The sequence below is a fragment of the Mustelus asterias genome, chromosome 8, assembly GCF_964213995.1.
Source record: "Mustelus asterias chromosome 8, sMusAst1.hap1.1, whole genome shotgun sequence".
Lineage (NCBI taxonomy): Eukaryota > Metazoa > Chordata > Chondrichthyes > Carcharhiniformes > Triakidae > Mustelus > Mustelus asterias.
Genome location: NC_135808.1, coordinates 127,220,142 through 127,244,422, shown reverse-complemented (window position 1 = coordinate 127,244,422; position 24,281 = coordinate 127,220,142). Strand labels below are relative to the sequence as shown.

The window sequence follows — 24,281 nt, the reverse complement described above, 5'->3', positions numbered from 1 at the left end:
TAAACCGGGATGTTGGATTTATGTCACATTATCAGTAACCCCCACAGCTTTCCCCCTGATCTTGCAGAATCTTACTAGCTGTTCTGTCTGGAGACAATACACATCTCTTTAACCTGTGTTTAATGTTCCCCCCACCACATTGTCTGTACCTTTCAGACCTGGCTGGCTGTAGGATTCGCATTCTAATCAGTATGCTGCAACTTGATTTTGTCTGTTTGCACTGTTTGAGAGCACATTTCCACTCCATCTGACGAAGGAGCAGTGCTCCGAAAGCTTATGGTATTTGCGACCAATTAAACCTGCTGGACTTTAACCTGGTGTTGTGAGACTTCTTAACATATGAAGGAGCAGAAGTAGGCCATTCAGCCCTTCGAGTCTAGTTCAATGAGATCATGAATGATCTGATGTGATAATCCTCAATTCCATTTTCCTGCCTTATTCCCATAACCCTTTATCCCCAGAGGGCAGTAAGGGATAGAGAATTCCAAAGATTCACAACCCTCTGAGTCAACAAATTCTCTGCATCTCAGTGGCTTCCCCCTTGTTTTGAAACTGTACCCCGATTCTAGACTCCCAACCAAGGGAAACATCTCAACTGCATCTACCCTGTCTATTCCTTTAAGTATTCTTTAATATTATTCAAACGAGATCACCTCTCATTCTTCAAAGCTTTAGAGAATACAGGCCCAGTTTGCCCAATCTCTCTTCATAAGATAGTACTGCCATCTCCAGAATAAGTCTGGTGAACCTTCATTGCACTCCCTCTATGGTAATGATATCCTTTCTGAGGAACGGGGAACATAATAATGTAGAGGATACTTCATTAACAAGCCTTCACCTGTCCATCCACCAGTACAATCCCTACAAAGTGGGGTGAATACAATTCCAAGAAGAACATAGAACAGTACAGGCCCTTCGGCCCACGATGTTGTGCCGAGCTTTATCTGAAACCAAGATCAAGTTATCCCACTCCCTATCATCCTGGTGTGCTCCATGTGCCTATCCAATAACCGCTTAAATGTTCCTAAAGTGTCTGACTCCACTATCACTGCAGGCAGTCCATTCCACACCCCAACCACTCTCTGCGTAAAGAACCTACCTCTGATATCCTTCCTATATCTCCCACCACGAACCCTATAGTTATGCCCCCTTGTAATAGCTCCATCCACCTGAGGAAATAGTCTTTGAACGTTCACTCTATCTATCCCCTTCATCATTTTATAAACCTCTATTAAGTCTCCCCTCAGCCTCCTCCACTCCAGAGAGAACAGCCCCAGCTCCCTCAACCTTTCCTCATAAGACCTACCCTCCAAACCAGGCAGCATCCTGGTAAATCTCCTCTGCACTCTTTCCAGCGCTTCCACATCCTTCTTATAGTGAGGTGACCAGAACTGCACACAATATTCCAAATGTGGTCTCACCAAGGTCCTGTACAGTTGCAGCATAACCCCACGGCTCTTAAACTCCAACCCCCTGTTAATAAAAGCTAACACACTATAGGCCTTCTTCACAGCTCTATCCACTTGAGTGGCAACCTTTAGAGATCTGTGGATATGGACCCCAAGATCTCTCGGTTCCTCCAGTCTTCAGAACCCTACCTTTGACCCTGTAATCCACATTTAAATTAGTCCTACCAAAATGAATCACCTCACATTTATCAGGGTTAAACTCCATTTGCCATTTTTCAGCCCAGCTTTGCATCCTATCTATGTCTCTTTGCAGCCTACAACAGCCCTCCACCTCATCCACTACTCCACCAATCTTGGTGTCATCAGCAAATTTACTGATCCACCCTTCAGCCCCCTCCTCTAAGTCATTAATAAAAATCACAAAGAGCAGAGGACCAAGCACTGATCCCTGCGGCACTCCGCTAGCAACCTGCCTCCAATCCGAAAATTTTCCATCCACCACCACCCTCTGTCTTCGATCAGACAGCCAGTTACCTATCCAATCGGCCAACTTTCCCTCTATCCCACACCTCACCTTCATCATAAGCCGACCATGGGGGCCTTATCAAACGCCTTACTAAAATCCATGTATATGACATCAACTGCCCTACCTTCATCAACACACTTAGTTACCTCCTCAAAAAATTCAATCAAATTTGTGAGGCACGACTTGCCCTTCATGAATCCGTGCTGACTATCCTGGATTAATCCGCATCTTTCTAAATGGTCGTAAATCCCATCCCTAAGGACCTTTTCCATCAATTTACCAACCACCGAACTAAGACTAACCGGTCTATAATTACCAGGGTCATTTCTATTCCCTTTCTTAAACAGAGGAACAACATTCGCCACTCTCCAGTCCTCTGGCACCATCCCCGTGGACAGTGAGGACCCAAAGATCAAAGCCAAAGGCTCTGCAATCTCATCCCTTGCCTCCCAAAGAATCCTAGGATATATTTCATCAGGCCCAGGGGACTTATCGACCTTCAGTTTATTCAAAACTGCCAGGACATCCTCCCTCCGAACATCTATTTCCTCCAGCCTATAACACCTTCTCTTCCTCAAAAACATGGCCCCTCTCCTTGGTGAACACTGAAGAAAAGTATTCATTCATCACCTCGCCTATCTCTACTGACTCCATACACAAGTTCCCACCACTGTCCTTGACCGGCCCTTACCTCACCCTGGTCATTCTTTTATTCCTCACATAAGAGTAAAAAGCCTTGGGGTTTTCCTTGATCCGACCCGCCAAGGACTTCTCATGTCCCCTCCTAGCTCTCCTAAGCCCCTTTTTCAGCTTGTTCCTTGCTAACTTGTAACCCTCAATCGAGCCATCTGAACCTTGTTTCCTCATCCCTACATAAGCTTCCCTCTTCCTTTTCACAAGACATTCCACCTCTTTTGTGAACCATGGTTCCCTCACTCGGCCATTTCCTCCCTGCCTGACAGGCAGAAATTGACTATAAGTGGTTTTGATATGAAGCTACGATGTGATGGGGGCTAGATGTGGTCTGGGGATTAGACAATGGCCTGGGCTTGAATGTAACTGAAGGTCTAGTGGATGAAACCCTCTGCTGTCTGCAAACCCTCTCCACCCAGTGCCAATTGGGTAGGAGACAGAAGACTGCCTCACATTGGAGCTCTGCTGTCATAATGGCCAGTGGTAAAATGGCATAAGTGGATCATTGGGCATTCTTTAGAGATTCCAGTTAGTGCCGAGTAAAGTACTGTCAGCTCATTGGGTAGCTCTATCATCTTTCGAGTTAAAGGGTCATGGGTTCAAGTCCTATTCGAGGTTGTGTATGTCCTCCAGGCTGACACTCACAGCTGCTGAATCAGAGTCATCCAAGTGAGGCCACAAGAGGCAGAAAGGAAAGATTCTTTCTGTAAAACCACTTGATAGCCCCGATCTAAACACCTCAGCAAATCCGCTCTTCAGCTTTCTCTTTTCAAGGGAGAGTAACTCCATTGCAGTGTTAATGTAAACCTACTCATGACAGTAATAAATAAACTTTAAAAAATAGGAGTCAATTTTTCCTTGTATGTCGCTGTTAATCATCCCTGTATTCCCCCCCCCCCCCCAGGAACTTGAGAGAAACAGGGGAGCTCCCCCCCCCCCCCCCCCCCTCCGCCCCTGCCAGGAACCTGTCTGAAAAAGGGGAGCTGACCCCCCCCACCCCCTAGAAACCCATCTGAAATAAGGAGGTTCTCCCCCCTCTCCCCAGGAACCCATCAGAAACAGGGAAGCTCCCCCCACAACCCAGATCCTGTGAGAAACAGAGAAGCTCTCTCTTCTGTCCCTCCACCAACCACCCCCCCCCTCCCCTCCCCCAGGTAAGCTGTGAGAAACATGGAGATTCTCCCCAGTAACCCAAGCGCCAAGTTCTCCATTCTTGCTGGCAGCGGTAGCGGGGCGTGAGAAACCGGAGAATTCCGGCCAATATTGATGATGAATTAGACACCGAGTCCCTCAGTTAGATGACGGCCAGTCACTGCCGCAGCTCAATTTACCCCCTCCTTCCCCAACACAAATCTATCAATCTCAGCTGTGAAAGCTTCAATTATCCGGCTAAATACTGTTACTATGTTTCTACTACCATTTGTTGAAAAATGCTTTGAGAAAAATATTTTCTGTCCTAAATGGCCTAGATCTAATTTTAATATCGTATTCCCTTGTTCTGGACTCCCCCACCTGATGAACTAATTTCTCAGTGTTTATTCTGTATCATTTTAAACATCTTAGTTAAATCCATCTCTAAACACAAGAGTTTATGCTACCTGTCCTCAATTTATCCCTTTACACCCCGGCTTCACTGGGGTGTAACCCAGAGGTCGATATATCTGCTTCCCTGCAGTTACACGGTCAGAGGTGCTGGCTCTCTTGTGAGATAGATAAAGTACGATTTAGGAACAGGAGTAGACCACTCGGCCCCTCAAGCCTTCTCCAAATTCAGTAAGGTCATGGCTGATCCACGGGGGAGGAGAGTGTGTGAAGGGGCTGAGGGTCCACAGGGAGGGGGAAAGAGTGTGACAGAGCTGGGAGTCCATGGGGAGGGAGTCTGGAACAAGCCGTCAGAGGTAGTAGGAGAGGTGGGTACAATTGTGTCTTTTAAAAAGCATTTAGACATAGGCAAGATGGGTATAGAGGGATATGGGCCAAATGTGGGCAATTGGGATTAGCTTAGGGGTTTAAAAAAAAAAGGGCAGCATGGACAAGTTGGGCCAAAGGGCCTGTTTCCATGCTGTAAACTTCTATGACTCTATGCGATAGGGTTGGGAGTCCATGGGAAGGGGCTGGGGGTCGATGGAGAGGGAGAATGGGCAGGAGGAGACTAGAGTGTTGGTTGAAATCAATGCTCAGAATCACAGCCTCATGATTAAAGAGGGAATTGAATTTTTGCACAGCTTGAACCTGATAAAGGTGGGATTAACTGCGCATTGTGACGATTCAGCAGTTATTCATAAAGGGAGTGTTTTTACAAGTTAAAAAGCAGTGATCAATATCCGTACTTACATGGTGCTCAATTTACATTCTGTGGGGCGTGGGTGGGCGGGGACAGGAGGAGGTCCCACAGATAACACCCACCCCATAAACACAGACACTTTCCCACCCCATAAACACTCACTCCTCTGCATCCCCGCCCCCCCCAGTATATACACTGACATTTGGCTCGGAATGTTCTAAAATATAGAATGCTCGACAGTATAGATAGATGGGGTGACACAGTGGTTAGCACTGCTGCTTCATAGCACCAGGGACCCAAGTTCAATTCCCGGCTTGGGTCACTGTCTGTGTGGAGTTTGCACGTTCTCCCCGTGTCTGCGTGGGTTTCCTCTGGGTGCTCCAGTTTCCTCCCACATTCTGAAAGACGTGCTGGTTAGGTGCATTGACCTGAACAGGCGCCGGAGTGTGGCGACTAGGGGAATTTCAAAGTAACTTCATTGCAGTGTTAATGTAAGCTTTACTTGTGACGAATGAATCTTTCCAATCTAAAGTAAAGTTTAAGATAGGAATGAGAGGAGCCATTCAGCCCCTCTAATCTGTTCCACTATTTGATTACAGTAAGGAGTCTCACAACACCAGGTTAAAGTCCAACAGGTTTAGATGGAATTACAAGCTTTCGGAGTGCTGCTCCTTCATCAGGTGAGTGGAGTGACTATTTCTTCAGACCATGCTTCATATTAACTCTTTTCCACCGACCTGCATTGCTCAATAGATTAGGCTGACAAAAATCTAACACTCTCAAGTTCCACATTTTTAATTGATCCCCCCCCTCTCTCTCTCCCCTTCCTCCCTCTCTCCAGCACCCCCCCACCCCCCTCCCCTTCCTCCCTCTCTCCAGCCACCCCCCCCCCCCACTTGTCTCAGCAGCTTTGTTGAGGGGAGTGAGTTCCAGATTTCCACTACACCTGGGGTGAAGAAACACATGAAATAAGGATAGTCAGCACAACTGGCGCTTCCGAACATCAGCACCAACAGCACAGTCCCAGCGTTCCCCCTGTGGCAGCACAGGTAGATGGGTGGACAGGAAGGCAAAGGAATGCTTTTTTGGTTTGACTTATTATTGCCACATGTATTAGTATACAGTGAAAAGCATTGCGTCTTGTGCGCTATACAGACAAAGCATACCATTCATAGAGAAGGAAAGGAGAGAGTGCTGAATGTAGTGTTACAGCCAGGGGGGCGGGGCGGGAGAAGAATCAACTTAATATGAGGTAGGTCCATTCAAAAGTCTGATGGCAGCAGAGAAGAAGCTGTCATTAGCCGGGACGTTGAATATAGGAGCAGGGAGGTCTTGGTACAACTTTTATCAAACATTGGTTAGGCCACATATGGAGTATTGTGTGCAGTTGTGGTCGTCACATTATGGGAAAGACGTGATTGCACGAAAAAGGGTGCAGAGGAGATTCACCAGGATTGTCGCCTAGAAAGGGAAGTTTTAGCTCGGAGAGACTGGATAGGCTGGGTTTGCTTTCCCTGGAACAGAGAAGGCTGAGGGGGGATCTGATTGAGGTATACAAAATTACGAGAGGCATAGATTGTTGGAATCTTTTCCCCATGGCAGAGGTATCTAGGACCAGAGGGCATAGGTTAAAGGGGAGTAGTAAGTGGTGTAGAAGGGAATCGGAGGAAACATTCTCACCCAGTGGGTGATGGAAATGTGGAACACGCTGCCTCAGAGGGTGGTGGAGGCAGGTACTCTCGCAACCTTTAAGAAGCATCTGAATTGCCATGGCATGGCAGGCTTTGGATCAAGTGCTGGTAAATGGGATTAGTATTTGATGGTCAACATAGACATGATGGGCTGAAGGGCCTGTGTTGTATGACTCTGGGCAGGATTTTGCAGTCACACTCGCCAAGAGCTGGAAAATCTCACACGAGATCAACAAATCTTTGTATGGTCCGTGTCCCGCCTGTGACCGGACACGTAACGGGGACAGGAAAATTCCACCCTCTATCAATTCCCGAGGACACTCTGTCACAGCAACTTGTCTCCAACACCCAAAAGGTTTCCTTTCCTTTTCAAAAGTTCCTATCAATTCTGTATCCAGCACCATTTTTTTTTTATTCAGTGCATTCCTGGTTATCAGAACACGCAACATCTTTATTCAAAAGAAAATCTCACCTTCCCTGTGGATCTTTACATTTTCTTAAATCTGCGTGCTGTCGTTACTGACCCTCCCTGCCAGTGGCCACTTTTAGATTTTTTTTTCCCTCTTTGGAAACAGCTTTACCACTGTGGGAGATTTCACGGAATCCTCCCACAATTCTGAAGACTACATTGAATCCAAAGGTGTGTGGGTTGGGTTGATGCTAAATTGATCCCAGTGTCAGGGGATTAGCAGAGTAAATAAGTGGGGTTACGGGAATAGGGCCTGGGTGGGATTATGGTCGGTGCAGACTCGATGGCTGAATGCCGTCCTTCTGTACTGAAGGGATTCTATTTAAAAAATCCCACCCCTTAGTCCTCTCTGCAGGGAAGGAGTGGCTTTATGGTATTGTCACTGGGCTAGTAATCCAGAGATAAAGGCAGAATACTGCGGATGCTGGAATCTGAAACAAAAACAGAATGCTGGAGAAACTCAGCAGGTCTGACAGCATCTGTGGAAAGAGAAGAGAGCCAACGTTGCGAGTCTGGATGACCCTTAGTCAGAGCTCCAAGGTAATGCTCTGGGGACCCAGGTTCAAATCCCACAATGGCAGACGGTTTAATTCAAATTCTGGAATTGAGAGTCGAATGACAGCCATGTAAACATTGTTTTTTTCTTATGACAACCAACAATGTCCTTCAGGGAAGGAAATCTGCCGTCCTTACCCGGTCTGGCCTACATGTGACTCCAGAGCCACAACAGTATGGTTGACTCTTAAAATGTTCTCAGTGATGGGCAATAAAAGCTGGCCCAGCCAGCGACACCCACATCTCATGAACCACTAAAAAAAGATGCAACAATCTCTCACCCGTTCACATAACAGCGTGGAGTCCTTTTCATTATGGAAAAGAAAACAGTCAAAAATGTCAAAAACTGGCTGCATCATATCTTCAAATGGAACTGATCGTATTACTGATTTTCTAACACAGAATAGAATCACAGGATACCATAGAATCCCCACAGAGGCCATTTGGCCCAACAAGACTCTCCAAAAGCACATCCCACCCAGGCTCGCCACTCTGCCCTATCCCCGTAACTCCGTGCATTTACCTTGGCCAATCCACCCAACCCCCACAGACACGGGGAGAACGTGCACACTCCACACAGAGAGAGACAGTCACTCGAATCGAACCTGGATCCCTGGCACTGTGAGACAGCAGTGCCAACTACTGAGATTGCAATTTAGGAGTAAGAATCCCTCACTGGTGTATGGATGTGATCCCCCACAAGAGTGTGGGGGGGGGGGGGGGGAGGTGGGGTTGGTGGAGCTGTAAATCTTGGGAAAAATGAAGAGTTAGAATAATCAGAACTGCTCTTGTGAAAATGGAAAAGGAAAGAGAGAGATTAGGACATCCTGAACTGTCTCTTATTTTTCTGGGGGTGGAGATTACTTCCCAGTTTGATGTTCCAGTGAAGTGAGTTTGCTGGGTGGAGGTGTGGTTGGTTGAAATATTGAACTGGACATTTGACACACACAGGGGCACAGAGAGAGAGAGAGACAGAGACACACACAGGCACAGAGAGACACACACACGGGGGCACAGAGAGACAGACAGAGACACACACACACACACAGGGACACAGAGAGGCACACACAGAGGGGAGCCCCCATTCCCCTGCTGTATCCTCTCTCTCCCCTCACCTGGTGGTCGATCAGACTGATGTATCCCTTGAGTAGAGGCAGTGGGGAGGGCTGCAGGCTCCTGTTTGTGGCTCTTCTCCTCCTGCCCTCTGCGCTGAGCAGCACTAGCGGACCAACTCCGCGATCGCTGCTGGAGCTGTACAGAAGCAGCAATGTCCCACAAGTGGAAATGGCCAGAAACACTCCGAGCAGATGCCGCTGAATAAACAACAAGAACAAAACACACAGACAGACAAGCAGAGAGGAAATTGCAATGTTAAAAAAGCGTGTTTAAAAAATTCCCCACTACTGGCACAGACAAGAGAATGCAAAGTGAGTTCAATTATTATTTTGCTTTTGACAGTAAAAGTTGCATTCGTTAATTTAGCTGCTTCTGCAATGCTGCAGTTAAAATTGGCAATTAGCACCCAAACAGCAAGTAACAAATAGTCAAGACATTTCTCTGAATGTAAATGGGAATTACCAGCAGTGTCTTCATGTTGCTGCTTGGATCCTGGCTTATCATCTCTCTCTTTCCTTCTCTCTCCCCTTCTCTCTCTCTCTACCTGGACATCTCCACCAGCTCTGCTTTTCCACCCTGCTTCCCCATTCAGGCAGGGAATTCTGCAAAGGTTACCCTCGATGTGAGGGACAGCAATGCCTCTCCTTCTCCTAGGCTGGGAATATCACATTGACTGCTCCTCTCTCTCTTTCTCTCCACCTTTTATACTGCAGACTCACTCAACACTATGGACTTGGGGAGTCGAGAGGACTCCGCGGGGTCCCAGTGCCCGACCTGTTCAAAGTAACCTCCACCCAGCCCCACCCCCCCACCCCTCCCCCCCAGTATAAGTCACATCTCAACCTGCCTCTTCCCTTTCTCCCCACACACTGCGCTGCCCCTTGCCTGCAGATTGCAGGCATTTCATAGAATTGTCGAATCCCCACAGAAGGAGGGCATTCGGCCCGTCGAGTCTGTGCCAGCTCTCCGAAGGGCATTCCACCCAGGACCTCCACCTCAGCCTGTCCCCGTAACCCTACGCATTTACCCCACTAAACCCCCCCCCCGCTAATATACACACCTTTGGACACTAATGCCGGATTTTTACCAGCACGCCCCCCCAGAATCGGGGCGGGCGAGGCTCACAGAACGGCATTCTCCATTGGCCTCGGGCAGGATCTTATGAACCTCGGGCAGGCATGCCGGTAAAATTCCAGCATAAGGGGCAATTTAGCATGACCAATCCACCTAACCAGCATATCATGGGACACTAAGGGGCAATTTAGCATGGCCAATCCACCTAACCAGCATATCATCGGACACTAAGGGGCAATTTAGCATGGCCAATCCATCCAACCAACACGTCTTTCGACTGTGGGAGGAAACTGGAGCACCCAGTTTTCTGAAAAATAGATTTCACTCAATCCAAGACTCGGAATTGGGATGTTAATCCCCGACCCCAGCCCCCATTCCCCCAACCCCGGCCCCCTCCCCCGCTCCCCGTCCCCCACATCTCCCACCCCCCCCCCCCCCCTTCCCCCCAAAGGCAAAGATATTGCCAGTTCTGCTGGGGTATTCCCAGCACGTTCTGCTTTTTTTTAAAATTCAAAATTTCCTGTCTTGCCCCTCTTGGTTTGATCGCTGAAGCAGGGTGGGGGGGAGGCAACTCTCCGCCGGGGAAAGCAAAAATAAAGGAAAATCATTTTGTTGCCACCGCAACGGTGGAGAATTTGATTTAACTTCAGCAGGAATCTTCAAAAGACTACCACTGGCTGCATTAGGAGATACTTTGCATTGCAAAACACCCCATTATATCAGCAATGTTACCAGAGGCTGCTGGGAGAGGTCACCAGGAGAAGTGCAGATATAATTAAAACAGGAATTGGTGGAATTTCTTCTAAATTATTCATTCGAGAGAGGTGGGCATCGCTGGCCAGGCCCAGGATTTATTGCCCATCCCTAATTGCCCCTTCAGAAGTTGGTGGTACGCTGCCTTCTTGAACCCGCTGCAGTCCGTATAAATGTCAGTGATGAAGGATCGATGACCTCGAAATGTTAACTCTGTTTCTCTCTCTACAGGTGCCGCCAGACCTGCTGAGATTTTCCACCACTTTCACTTTTGATTTCAGATCTCCAGCACCCGCAGCATTTTTCTGATGTATAAATCTTTTCATTATCACCAACGATGGCACCTCAGATCCTCCCCTGACTCCCCAACCTTTTATTCCCCTGTCTGCGCTCAAAGGAAACGTAACGTCGGCATCAATTCCTGGCCTAACAACCACAAAATGAAATGGGAATGAGTACAGGAGCAAGGATGTCTTACTGCAGCTGTACAGGGCCTTGGTGAGGCCACACCTGGAATATTGTGTGCAGTTTTGGTCTCCTGAACTAAGAAAGGATATAGTTACCCTGGAAGGAGTGCAGTGAAGGTTCACTGATTCCTGGGATGACTGGATTGTCGTTTGAGGAGAGATTGGGTTGGCTGGGCCTGTATTCACTGGAGTTTAGAAGAATGTGAGGGGATCTCATTTTTTAAATTCATTCGTGGGACATGGGCGTCGCTGGCTGGCCAGCATTTATTGTCCATCCCTAGTTGCCCTTGTAGGGCAGTTGAGAGTCAACCACATTGCTGTGGCTCTGGAGTCACATGTAGGCCAGACCGAGTAAAGACAGCAGATTTCCTTCCCTAAAGGGCATTGGTGAACCAGATGGGTTTTTCTGACAATCGACAATGGTTTCATGGTCATCAGTAGATTCTTAATCCCAGATATATATTTTTATTGAATTCAAATTCCACCATCTGCCGTGGTGGGATTCGAACCCGGGTCCCCAGAATATTAGCTTAATTTCTGGTTCAATAGTCTAGTGATAATACCACTAGGCCATCACCTCCCCCCATTGAAACGTATAAAATTCTGACAGGGCTGGACAGACTGGATACAGGGATATTGTTTCCTCTGGCTGGGACGTCTAGAACTTTCTCAGGATACGGGGTAGACCATTTGGGCCGGGATGAGGAGAAACCTCATCTTAACCTATGGAGGCCAAGTCACTGAATATATTTAAGAAGGAAATAGATAGATTTCTAGTCTCTAAATCTAGTCTCTGTCAAGGGGTGTGGAGAGAGCGTGGGAGTATGGTGTTGAGATAGGGGACCAGCCATGGCCACATTGAATAGCAGAGCAGGCTCGAATGAGCCGAATGACCTACTCTTGTTCCTATTTCTTATGCTCCTAAAAGCGAAAGTGGAAGAAAGAATGAACCAAACTGATAACACATGACCAAGCATCCCACAGGACAACAAATGCCCCATGTGCCATATGGTCTGCAGATCCCAACGCAGCCTCATCATCCACATTTCGATTCATGGAAGGTATTCATAGAATGGCCTCCTTCTGCACTGTAGGGATTCTATGATTCTATGACTGCATGCTTTCTGAATCGAACCCGCCTCTCCAATGAAACATTGACTAGAGGGACTGCCTGTCCTCTCCGTGAATAGAGAAGATCCCATGGCATTAATTCAGAGCAGAGCAGGGGCCTTCTCCCTGGTGGGATATTATCCCTCAATTTATATCACTATAACAGGTTATCATTATCACTATGCTGTTTGTGGAATCTTGCTGTGCGCAAAAGGCTCGCAACACTTCTGATTTCATTTCACTGGCTGTGAAGCCATTTTGGATGCAGATGTGAAAGGTGCTGTGTATCATAGAATCCTACAGTGCAGAAGGAGGCCATTTGGCCCATGAGTCTGCACCGACCACAATCCCACCCAGGCCCCATTCCCATAACCCCACATATTTACTTTGCTAATTCCCTGACACCAGGCTCAATTTAGCATGGCCAATCCACCTAACCCGCACATCTTTGGACTGTGAGTGGAAACCAGAGCACCCGGAGGAAACCCACACAGACATGGGGAGAATGTGCAAACTCCACACAGTGACCCGAGGCCGGAATTGAACCTGGATTCCTGGCGCTGTGAGGCAGCAGTGCTAATCACTGTGCCACCGTGCCGCCCATGTAGATGTAAGTTCAACCTTTAGTTCTTAAGATAGGGAGGGAGAAGTCTAAGGAAGGTGGCGAGGGAGAGATTTGTCACCAGATTTTCCTCCTCAACTTGGATATGGTATTTTGGAAAAGGGTCTTGAAACTGAAGTTGTTATTTGAATATTGCATGAAGTGGTAATTCACCAAAGCATACAGGATGAAATGGAACGTTGTTAGAATCATAATCATTGACAGTAGAAAAGAAGGCCATTCGGCCCGTCACACCTATGAAAACACTTTGGAAGAGCTATCCAGGCAGCATCTGTGGAGAGAGGAACAGAGTTATTGGGCAGATTATCCACCCTCTACCCCTACCCCATCCCCCTGCAGCAGGATCTTCTGGTCCCACCACTGTCAATGGAGGTTCCTGTTCTTCGCACCTGATGGGAACGGGAGATCTCGCGGTCGGAAGATCCAGCCCAACATCTCAGGGAGAAAGAAAGCATCCTTTCTGGTTGTATCACAGCTTGGTATGGCTCCTGCTCTGCCCAAGACCGCAAGGAACTACAAAAGGTCGTGAATGTAGCCCAATCCCATCACGCAAACCAGCCTCACATCCATTGACTCTGTCTACACTTCCTGCTGCCTCAGAAAAGCAGCCGGCATAATTAAGGACCCCACGCACCCCGGACATTCTCTCTTCCACCTTCTTCCATCGGGAAAAAGATACAAAAGTCTGAGGTCACATATCAAACGACTCAAGAACAGCTTCTTCCCTGCTGCTGTCAGACTTTTGAATGGACCAACCTTGCATTAAGCTGATCTTTCTCTACACCCTAACTGTGACTATAACACTACATTCTGCACTCTCTCCTTTCGTTCTCTATGAATGGTATGCGTTGTCTGTATGGTGCGCAAGAAACAATACTTTTCACTGCATACTAATACATGTGACAATAATAAATCAAATCAAATCAAATCCGGTCGGTGACCTTTGATTGGAAGTGGGACAAGTTAGAAGTTTGGCAGGTTTTGAGATAGGGACGGGCGAGATAAGGACAGGAGGAAGGTTGGTCTGTGATAGGCAGGAGAACAGGAGAGAGCGAATGGCAGACAATGGCAATTCATCAAAGATCCTTAGATAGCATCTTCCAAACCCACGACCACTTCCATCTAGAAGGATAGGGCAGCAGATACATGGGAACACCACCACCTGCAAGTTCCCCTCCAAGCCACTCACCATCCTGACTTGGAAATATATCGCCGTTCCTTCGCAGTCGCTGGGTCAAAATTTTGGAATTCGCTCCCAAATGGCATTGAGGGTCAACCCACAGCACATGGACTGCAGTGATTCAAGAAGGCAGCTCACCACCGCCTTCTCAAGGGGCAACTAGGGATGGGCAATAAATGGTGACCCAGCCAGCGACACCCAAAGACAAGATAGGCTGACGAGGTCAAAGTTGGAGCAGGGAAATAAACAAAGAAACCAAAGATGTGCCCAGGGCAGGTGCGCTGCTGACTAAAATCAAAAATAAGAAACATGGAAACAAAAGAAACAAAATGGCGGTGGTGGGGGAGGGGGTGGGGGGGAGCAGAGATTATGATCCAAAATTGTTGAACTCGATGGGGAGTCTGAAAGGCTGCAAAGTGCCCAATTTCAAGATAAGATGGTGTTCCTCCATCGTCATTGTGACAGAGCTGCCGATCGAAGGCTGGGATGCCAGTGTGAGGGGCAAGATGAAGAATTAAAATGACAGGTCACCGAAGGTCAGGGACATGTTTGCAGAAGTGTTCGACAAATCAGTCACCCAATCTGCGTTTGGTCTCTGGAGTGTAACTTTCAGTCATATTCAAGGCTATGGGCCAAATGCTGGCAAGTGGGATTAGGTGGGCAGGTCAGGGCCTTTTGTGCGTCGGTACAGGCTCGATGGGCCGAAGGGCCGCTTCTGCACTGTAGTATTCTGTGGTTTTGTGATCTAGTGTAGGAGAGACCACATTGTCAGCACTAAATGCAGCGTCCTAAGTTCAAAGAAGTACGTTAAAGCACTGCTCCACCCAGAAGGGTAGTTTGGTTGCTTGGACGATGAGGAGGGTGTTGGGGCAATTGAAGACTAGGCCAGGGTAGCATGGAGGGAATGACCCCTTGGAGTCGTGACAGCGAGGGGAGGGGAGGATATTTTTGGTCACGGTATCATGCTGGATTGGGTGGCTGTAATGGCAGAAGATTTTCATCATATAAAATTCTAACAGGGTTAGACAGGGTAGATTCAGAAAGAATGTTCTCGGTGGTGGGGGAGTCCAGAACTAGGGGTGATAGTTTGAGGATAAGGGGTAAACCTTCTAGAACTGAGGTGAGGAGAAATTTCTTCACCAGAGGTTGGTGAATGTGTGGAATTCATTACCACAGAATGTAGTTGAGGCCAAAACATTGTGTGTTTTCAAGAAGAAATTAGATATCGCTCTTGGGGCTAAAGGGATCAAGGGATATGGGGGGAAGGGAGATCAGGATATTGAATTAGATGATCAGCCATGAACAAAGTGAATGGCGGAGCAGGCTCGAAGGGCTGAATGGCCTACTCCTGCTTCTAGTTTCTATGTAAGATGATCCATTGAACACAAAGGCTGGTGGGATGGAAGGTGAGTACAGGGAGAACCCCCTTCATAATTCTGGGAGAGAGGGGAAGGGGTAAGAGTGTGGGAAATGGGTGGGACATGGGTGAGGGCTCTGTCAACCACAGTGAGGGTCCCGTCAACCACAGTGCGGGTGAATCCTTGGTTGAAGAAGAAGAAACATGTATCAGAAGCAATAGGATGGAAGATTGCATCATCAGAACTGGGCATTGGGGAGAATAGAATGGAATCCTGCAATGGGGTGTCGGGAATGAGGAAGTGTGGGCAAGGTGGCTGTGGGTTCACGGGGATTATAATGAAGCTTTGTGAATAGCCCAATCCACAGAAATGGAAAGAGAGAAGTTGAAGAACGGAAGGGAAGAATCAGGGGAGGAGAAGGTGAGAAGAGGATGGAATAGTTGCTGAAGTTTTCCACCTCAGAGTGAGAGGTGAACAAGGCAGAGAAACAGTCATCAGTGTCCCAGAAAACAGGAGATGGGAGGGAGCCAGAGTAGCACCAGAAGAAAGAGTTTTCCCCGTTCATCAATGACATTCTTTCCATCATAAGGTTAGAAGTGGGAATGTTGGCTGATGATTGCACAATGTTCAGCACCATTCGTGACTCTTCAGATACTGAAACAGTCTGTGCCATTGGCAGCAAGAGCTTGGCCTTCTCTGCATCGTATCGATGTAGATTGCCCGAGGTTGCTGCCCCTTTTTAGTTATTTGAAGGGGCTGCTCCTCAACCTTTGGTTGCACTTCAGCCCCACACGCTCCTAATCTTCGCTCACCAGGCGGGGATGCCGGGGGAGAGGGGGTGGGCGCAAGGAGGGAGGTTGACCGCCTTGGTAACTCTGCTCCTGGGCCTGTCCGAGTCAGCCATTAATAAGTTCAGGCGGTCGAGGGGACGTCCGACCCGACTGCCTGGCCCTTTACCACAGCTACATTCGTCACTGTGTGGCCTTGCTGAGGCAGCACGCAGTGCCCGCTGGCACACTTAGACCTTCCATGCCAATGGACATTGTGGGGTCTGGAGTGCATCACCCCCCCCCCCCCCACCCCCCGGGAATATTTTAATTGGTTAAGTTTCCTTCTGACTTTTTTTTAGCTACAGTCCCTGTCATTTTTGTTTAATTTAGTGACTATTGTTTATCATCAAAAGTGTATGCAACAAGACCTGGACTACATTCAGACTTGGGCTGATTATTGGCCAGTAGCATGGAGCCACTGAAATGGCAGGCAATAACTATCTCCAACAAGAGAGAATCTAACCATCGCCCTTTGACATTCAATGACATTACCATCAGTGAATCCCCCACTATCCACATCCTGGGGGGTTACCATTGACCAGAAACTGAACTGGACCCAGCCATATAAATACAATAGCTACAAGAGCAGGTCAGAGGCTGGGAATTCTGCGGCGAGTAACTCACATCCTGACTCTCCAAAGCCTGTCTACCATCTACAAGGCACAAGTCAGGAGTGTGATGGAGTACTCTTCACTTGCCTGGAAGAATGCAGCTCCAACAACACTCAAAAAGCTCAATGCCATCCGGGGTAAAGCAGCCCAGTTGATTGGCACCTCATCCACCAACCCCAACATTCACTTCCTCCACCCCGGTGCACAGTAACAGCAGTGTGCACCATCTCATAAAGGCTCCTTCGACAGCACCTTCCAAACCTACCACAAGGGCAGCAGACACATGGGAACACCACCAGCTGCAAGTTCCCCTCCAAGCCACACACCATCCTGACATGGAAATATATCGCCGTTCCTTCACTGTCGCTGGGTCAAAATCCTGGAACTCACTCCCTAGGTGCGCTACAGGTGTACCTACACCTCATGGACTGCAGCAGTTCAAAAAGGCAGCTCACTAGAACCTTCACAACTAGGGATGGGAAATAAATGTTCACCTATCCGGCAACACCCACATCCCATAAATAAATGAAAACACAAAAACATCACAAAAAGGGAGGCATAACTGGGGCCCATGTGGGTACCCATTGTAACACTTTGAAGTTAGTTTAATAACTCTATTGAATATTGCTGCAAAGATACACGCCGGAATTTTACCACCCCGCACGGGAATCGGAGCAGGCGAGGAACGGACAATGGGAAGGCCCATTGACCTTGGGCTGGATTTTATGATTTTGGGGCGAGCGAGGCCATAAAATCCCACTCACACACATGGAACACATCCATTCACACACATGGAACACACACACACACACTCACATGCTCACACACACACATGCCCACACACACATGCACACACACACATGCACGCGTGCATACACACACATGCACACACACACTCCCCGTGTCTGCGTGGGTTTCCTCCGGGTGCTCCAGTTTCCTCCCACAGTCCGAAAGACGTGCTGGTTAGGTGCATTGGCCATGCTAAATTCTCTCTCAGTGTACCCGAACAGGCGCCAGAGAGTGGCGACCAGGGGATTTTCACAGTAACTTCATTCCTGTATAGTAAGCCTACTTGTGACACTAATAAATAAACTTAAACTTAACCAGCGTATCTTTCGGACTGTGGGAGAATGGTTTTAAAAATATTTCCTTTCCAGGAAAAGTGCAGAACAGAACCACAGCATCCTGGTGAGCTTAGCAGAACCTCAGGGTGATTTCCCACCACAGCAGAATGTTAGTGTGACAGGACTGGAAGAATTTATTAGGCTACATAAGCTGTACAAGGTTATGGTACATATATTTATTTATGGTCATAGCACGCCGGCTATGGCCACAGGGTCCGCACTGAAGATGTTGGGGGAATTACTGCCTCTCCTCTCTGATACTGACTGTTTCTTTTGCAATCTTTCTGTGATTTTCAAATCCATCCTACAAACATTCCACCAGATCTTAGCTGTAAAATATCACATAACATCCTAATGTTGAAAAAGACACCGTTATAAATGCAAATTCCTCTTTCTTTTTAATGTTCTCACTGTAACCTCTCTCACCGCTCGCAAAGGTTTAGAATCAGAGAATCCCTACAGTGCAGAATGAGGCCACTCATCCCATCGAGCTTGCACCGACTACAATCCCACCCAGGCCCTATCTCCATAATCCCTCACACTTACCCTGCTAATCACCCTGGCACTGAGGGGCAACTTAGCATGGCCAATCCACCTAACCCGCACATCTTGGTGTGTGGGAGGAAACCAGAGCACCCGGAGGAAACCCACGCAGACACGGGGAAAACCTGCAACCTCCTGAGTTTCGTAGGAATAATGGTGTTGAAGGCTGAGCTGTAATTGATAAATAGGAGTCTGACATAAGTGTCCTTGTTATCTAGGTGTTCCAGGGTTGAGTGCAGGGCCAGGGAGATGGCGTCTGCTGTGGACCTGTTGCGGCGGTGGGCAAACTGTAGTGGATCCAGGTAGTCCGGGAGGCTGGAATTGATTTGTGTCATGACTAGCCTTTCGAAGCACTTCATAATGATGGATGTTAGAGCTACTGGACAATAGTCATTAAGGCACGCTGCTTGGCTTTTCCTTGGTACAGGGATGATGGTTGTCTTCTTGAAGCAGGTAGGGACCTCAGATTGTTGTAAAGAGAGGTTGAAGATGTCTGCGAATACCCTCTCCAGCTGGTCCATGCAAGATCTGAGTGCTCATCTGGGTACCCTGTCCAGGCCAGTTGCTATCCGTGGGTTGACCTTTGAGAAGGCTCCTCTGATATCTGCAATGGTGACTTTAGATACAGGTTCATCCGAGGCTTCCAGGGTGGAGGGCATGGTATCGCTGACCTCTTGCTCAAAATGGGCATAGAATGCATTGAGCTCATCGGGGAGGGGTGCGTTGGAGCCGACGATTTTACATGCCTTCATCTTGTAGCCTGTTATGTCTTGCAGACCTTGCCATAGTCGGCGGGGGTCGGTGTGGCTAGTCTGGGACTCTAACTTGGTCCAGTACTGTCTTTTGACATCTTTGATGGATGATCTTAGATCGTATCTGGCTTTCTTGTATAGGTCTGTGTCGCCTGACTTGAACGCCTCAGACCTGGACTTCAGCAAGCAGTGATATCCCTGTTCATCCATGGTTTCCAGTTGGGGAACACATGGATTTGCTTCTTTGGCACACAGTCTTCTGCACACTTACTAATGAAGTCAGTTACTGTACTCGTTCAGGCTGGTTGCAGAGTTTTTAAATACTGACCAGTTTACTGACTCTAAACAGTCCCGCAGGTGTTCATCTGATTCCTCAGACCAACATTGCACGACTTTCTTTGACAGATTCTCCCGCTTCAGTTTTTGCTTGTAAGCCGGGAGCAGGAGCACAGCCTTGTGGTCTGATTTGCCAAAGTGTGGGCGGGCGACAGAGCAGTCAGCACGTTTGATATTTGTGCAGCAGTGGTCTAGGATGTTTGGGCCTCTGGTGGAACAGGAAACATGTTGGTGGTAACTTGATAGGACTTGTAAAATTAATATTTTATAGCTTAGTGACTTTTCCTCCAACATGTAGTTGTGTTCTCTCCATTTCTCAGCCTCCCTTCTCATCATTCTACTTCAATGTTGCGATACAGTCATGCTTTATATTGAAAATGGTTCATGCATTTATTGGGCTGAAAGCCACTTGTTGATGCCTGCACCTCACTAATTCCAAAGTCATTAAATTGGAGTCACCCAGTCCAGAAGAGACGAACACTTTGAAAGAGTGTCAATGGGCCATCTCCTGACTCAGTCACAAAGCATCCCGACAATCACCTGGCTATTCAATTGGATGGAGACTAAGCAATCAGACGTAATAACTTTGGGCAATGAACTCTGGCTCAGAAAGGAAGTAGTCGATCTATAATCCAATCAGGTAAACTACAAACCTAGAATCAACTATTTTTAACAATATTTGGAGAATTTGGACAGGTGGAGAGTGATGAGTCAACTAAGCCAGGTGTTAGGTACAATACATAAAAGAACAAAGAACAAAGAAAATTACAGCACAGGAACAGGCCCTTTGGCTCTCCAAGCCTGCACCGACCGTGCTGCCTGACTTAACTAAAACACCCTACCCTCCCAGGGACCATATCTCTCTATTCCCATCCTATTCATGTACTTGTCAAGATGTCCCTTAAAAGTCATTACCGTATCTGCTTCCACTACCTCCCCCGGCAACAAGTTCCAGGCACCCACTACTCTCTGTGTAAAAAATCTGCCTCGTACATCTCCTTTACATCTTGCCCCTCGCACCTTAAACCTATGCCCCCTAGCAATTGACTCTTCCACCCTGAAAAAAAGCTTCTGACTATCCATTCTGTCCATGCCTCTCATAATCTTGTAGACTTCTATCAGGTCTCCCCTCAACCTCCGTCACTCCAGTGAGAACAAATCAAGTTTCTCCAACCTCTCCTCATAGCTAATGCCCTCCATACCAGGCAACATCCTGGGAAATTGACTATTCTCCAATCCTCTGGGACCTCCCCTGTAGCCAGTGAGGATGCAAAGATTTCTCTTAAGGCCCCAGCAATTTCCTCCCTTGCCTCTCTCAGTATTCTGGGGTATATCCCATCAGGCCCTGGGGACTTGTCTACCTTAATGTTTCTCAAGAACCCCAATACCTTCTCCTTTTTGATCTCAACATGACTCAAACTATCTACACATCCTTTCCCAGACTCATCATCTACCAAGTCCTTCTTTTTGGTATTCATGGAATACATGCTATTCTTTTCTCTTTAAAAATGTACAGAGAAACCTGTCTGTGTGTGTATCTTTCAGTAACAGCATGTAAACAGTTAAACATTCACTGCCTTTGTTTGAAAAAAAATCCCTGTTGCAGTCAAACAAGAGGCAAAGAGGAGATCAATTCTCTTCCTCCTCAGTTGATTGTAACAATGTCCTCACATTTCTCCACATTAGACACTGTCCAATCTTCTTCTGGGAGCGGAGGGAGGGAGTGAGTGATGCTACAGTTTGCAATCAGGCCCCATCTGGAGTGCTGAATTAGGCATCACAGGAAGAATATATTGTCCTTGAAGTGGGTGCATAAACTCAGTTTGTATTTCCCTGATGGAAGGAGGTTAGGGAGTGATGTGACCATAGTGCTAAATTCATAGAATCCCTACAGTACAGAAGGAGCCTTACGTCAGTAGTGGGGAAATTATTGGAGAGAGTTCTTCGAAATAGGATTTATTCCCACTTGGAAATAAGTGGATGCATTAGCGAGAGGGAACATGGTTTTGTGAAGGGGAGGTCATGTCTCACTAACTTGAACGGGTTTTTTGTGGAAGTGACGAGGATGATTGATGAAGGTAGGGCAGTGGATGTTGTCTACATGGACTTCAGTAAAGCCTTTGACAAGGTCCCTCATGGCAGACTGGTGCAGAAGGTGAAGTTGCATGGGATCAGAGGTGAGCTGGCAAGATGGATACAGAACTGGCTCGGTCAAAGAAGACAGAGGGTAGCAGTGGAAGGGTGTGTTTCTGAATGGAGGGCTGTGACAAGTGGTGTTCCTCAGGGATCAGTGCTGGGACTTTTGCTGTTTGTAATATATATAAATGATTTGGAAGAAAATGTAACTGGATTGATTAGTAAGTTTGCGGACGACACAAAGGTTGGTGGATTTGCGGATAGCGATGAGGACCATACAGAGGATACAGCAGGATATAGATCAGTTGGAGGCTAGGGTGGAGAGATGGCAGATGGAGTTTAATCTGGACAAATGTGAGGTAATGCATTTTGGAAGGTCTAATAAAGATAGGAAATATACAGTAAATGGCAGAATCCTTATGAGTATTAATAGATAGAGGGACCTGGGTGTACAGGTACACAGGTCACTGAAAGTGGCAATGCAGGTGGAGAAGGTAGTCAAGAAGGCATACAGCATGCTTGCCTTCATTGGGTGGGGCATTGAGTTTAAAAATTGGCAAGTCATGTTACAGCCTTATAGAACCTTAGTTAGGCCGCACTTGGAATATAGTGTTCAATTCTGGTCGCCACACTACCAGAGAGATGTGGAGGCTTTGGAGAGGGTACAGAAAAGATTTACTAGGATGTTGCCTGGTATGGAGGGCATTAGCTATGAGGAGAGGTTGGAGAAATTTGGCTTGTTCTCACTGGAACGACGGAGGTTGAGGGGCGACCTGATAGAAGTCTACAAGATTATGAGGGGCATGGACAGAGTGGATAGTCAGAAGCATTTCTCCAGGATGGAAGAGTCAATTACTAGGAGGCACAGGTTCAAGGTACAAGGGGCAAGATGTAAAGGAGATGTACGAGGCAAGTGTTTTACACAGAGGGTGGTGGGTGCCTGGAACTCACTGCTGGGGGAGGTAGTGGAAGCAGATAGGATAGTGACTCTTAAGGGGTGTCTGGACAAATACATGAATAGGATGGGAATAGAGTGATATGGTCCCCGGGAGGGTAGGGGGTTTTAGTTAAGTCGGGCAGCATGGTCGGTGCAGGCTTGGAGGGCCAAAGGGCCTGTTCCTGTGCTGTAATTTTCTTTGTTCTTTGAGGCCATTTGGCCCATCGAGCCTCCACTGACAACAAACCCACCCAGGCCCTTTCCTCGTAACCACACGTATTTACCCTGCTAATCACCCTGACACTCAGGGAAAATGTATCATAGAATCATACAATGCAGAAGGAGGCCATTCTGCCCATCGAGTCTGCGCCGACCACAATCCCACCCAGCCTCCATCCCCATAACCCCATGCACCTAAGAACATAAGAACATAAGAAATAGGAGCAGGAGTAGGCCATCTAGCCCCTCGAGCCTGCCCTGCCATTCAACAAGATCATGGCTGATCTTAGCTCATCCCCCTGACACAAAGGACAATTGAGCATGGCCAATCCACCTTACCCGCACATATTTGGCGTGTGGGAGGAATCTGGAGCACCCGGAGGAAACCCACGCAGGGGAGGATGTGCAACCCCCACACAGACAGTGATCTGAGGAAAAGATTTGCTTTGATGAGGTTTCACTTTGTGAGTGACTTGTGGATAGCCACTATTTCGTTTCCTTCAAACTATTTATTCGAAACAACTTACATCCAGGACAGGATGGCAAGCACTTTGTTCTCTGGGCACTTTATTCCCTGTTCTGTGTTGCGCCCCATTGGAGATTTTTGTTCACCTGACCTTGATGTCATGGTTACATTATCATTATATCATTGTCTAATTAGCACTGTAAAGATTCTATGATTCTATGAGATTTCTATGATCAACAATGACCCTCACATCTTAGGAAAGAATAAAAGCGCATGTCACTGAAGGAAGTGAAATAAACTCAGATGATCTGAATTTCTAGGAGGAAGTAAGATGGAAAGAAATGTGTGAGAGAGAATGTTCTCACAGCTGTGAGTATGCCTGGGATTTTCCTCTCCCTCTGCGTTTCACGGTGATGAGAGGTGACGTGCCGCTCGCTGGTGGAGGGATCTTATGGTTTCCCATTGAATGCACTCATCGCTGTTAGCAAACCCGCAGCAGAGTGTGCACCATTGGCCGGACTGTAAGATCCCATCGGCCTAACTGGCAGCCAGATTTTGACGCAAGTCACAGCAAAATTGGAATATTTTGCAGCTGGCAATTTTTGGGATTATTGAAGCTGCTTCAACCCAACAAACGGACCAACCATGACTTAACTGAATGATGCAGCAGGGTCAAAGGGCTGAATGGCCTCCGGCTGTTCTTATGATCTAACCCGTTGATGATGTCCCATGCTGACACTATAGTTAAGAAAGCCCACCAAAGCCTCTACTTTTTCAGAAGACGAAGGAAATTTGGCATGTCAGCTACAACTCTCACCACCTTTTACAGATGCGCCATAGAAAGCATCCTTTCTGGTTGTATCACAGCTTGGTATGGCTCCTGCTCTGCCCAAGACTGCAAGAAACTACAAAACGCGTGAATGTAGCCCAATCCATCACGCAAACCAGCCTCCCATCCATTGACTCTGTCTACATTTCCCGCTGCCTCGGCAAAGCAGCCAACATAATTAAGGACCCCAC

At 47.5% G+C, this 24,281-nt stretch overlaps 1 protein-coding gene across 1 annotated transcript in view; it reads right to left on the bottom strand.

The window, feature by feature from the left end:
• The window catches only part of st6galnac5a (ST6 (alpha-N-acetyl-neuraminyl-2,3-beta-galactosyl-1,3)-N-acetylgalactosaminide alpha-2,6-sialyltransferase 5a), a 75,554-nt gene extending 52,131 nt beyond the window's left edge, over positions 1-23,423 (bottom strand). Inside the window, exons 1-3 of the mRNA XM_078219217.1 lie at positions 23,323-23,423; positions 10,840-10,996; positions 8,743-8,940 (exon numbers count right to left, since the gene is read on the bottom strand). Of these exons, the coding sequence (XP_078075343.1) occupies positions 8,743-8,940; positions 10,840-10,996; positions 23,323-23,423 (456 nt within the window). The remainder of the gene's footprint in view (positions 1-8,742; positions 8,941-10,839; positions 10,997-23,322) is intronic.
• Between the last annotated feature and the right edge of the window lie 858 nt (positions 23,424-24,281).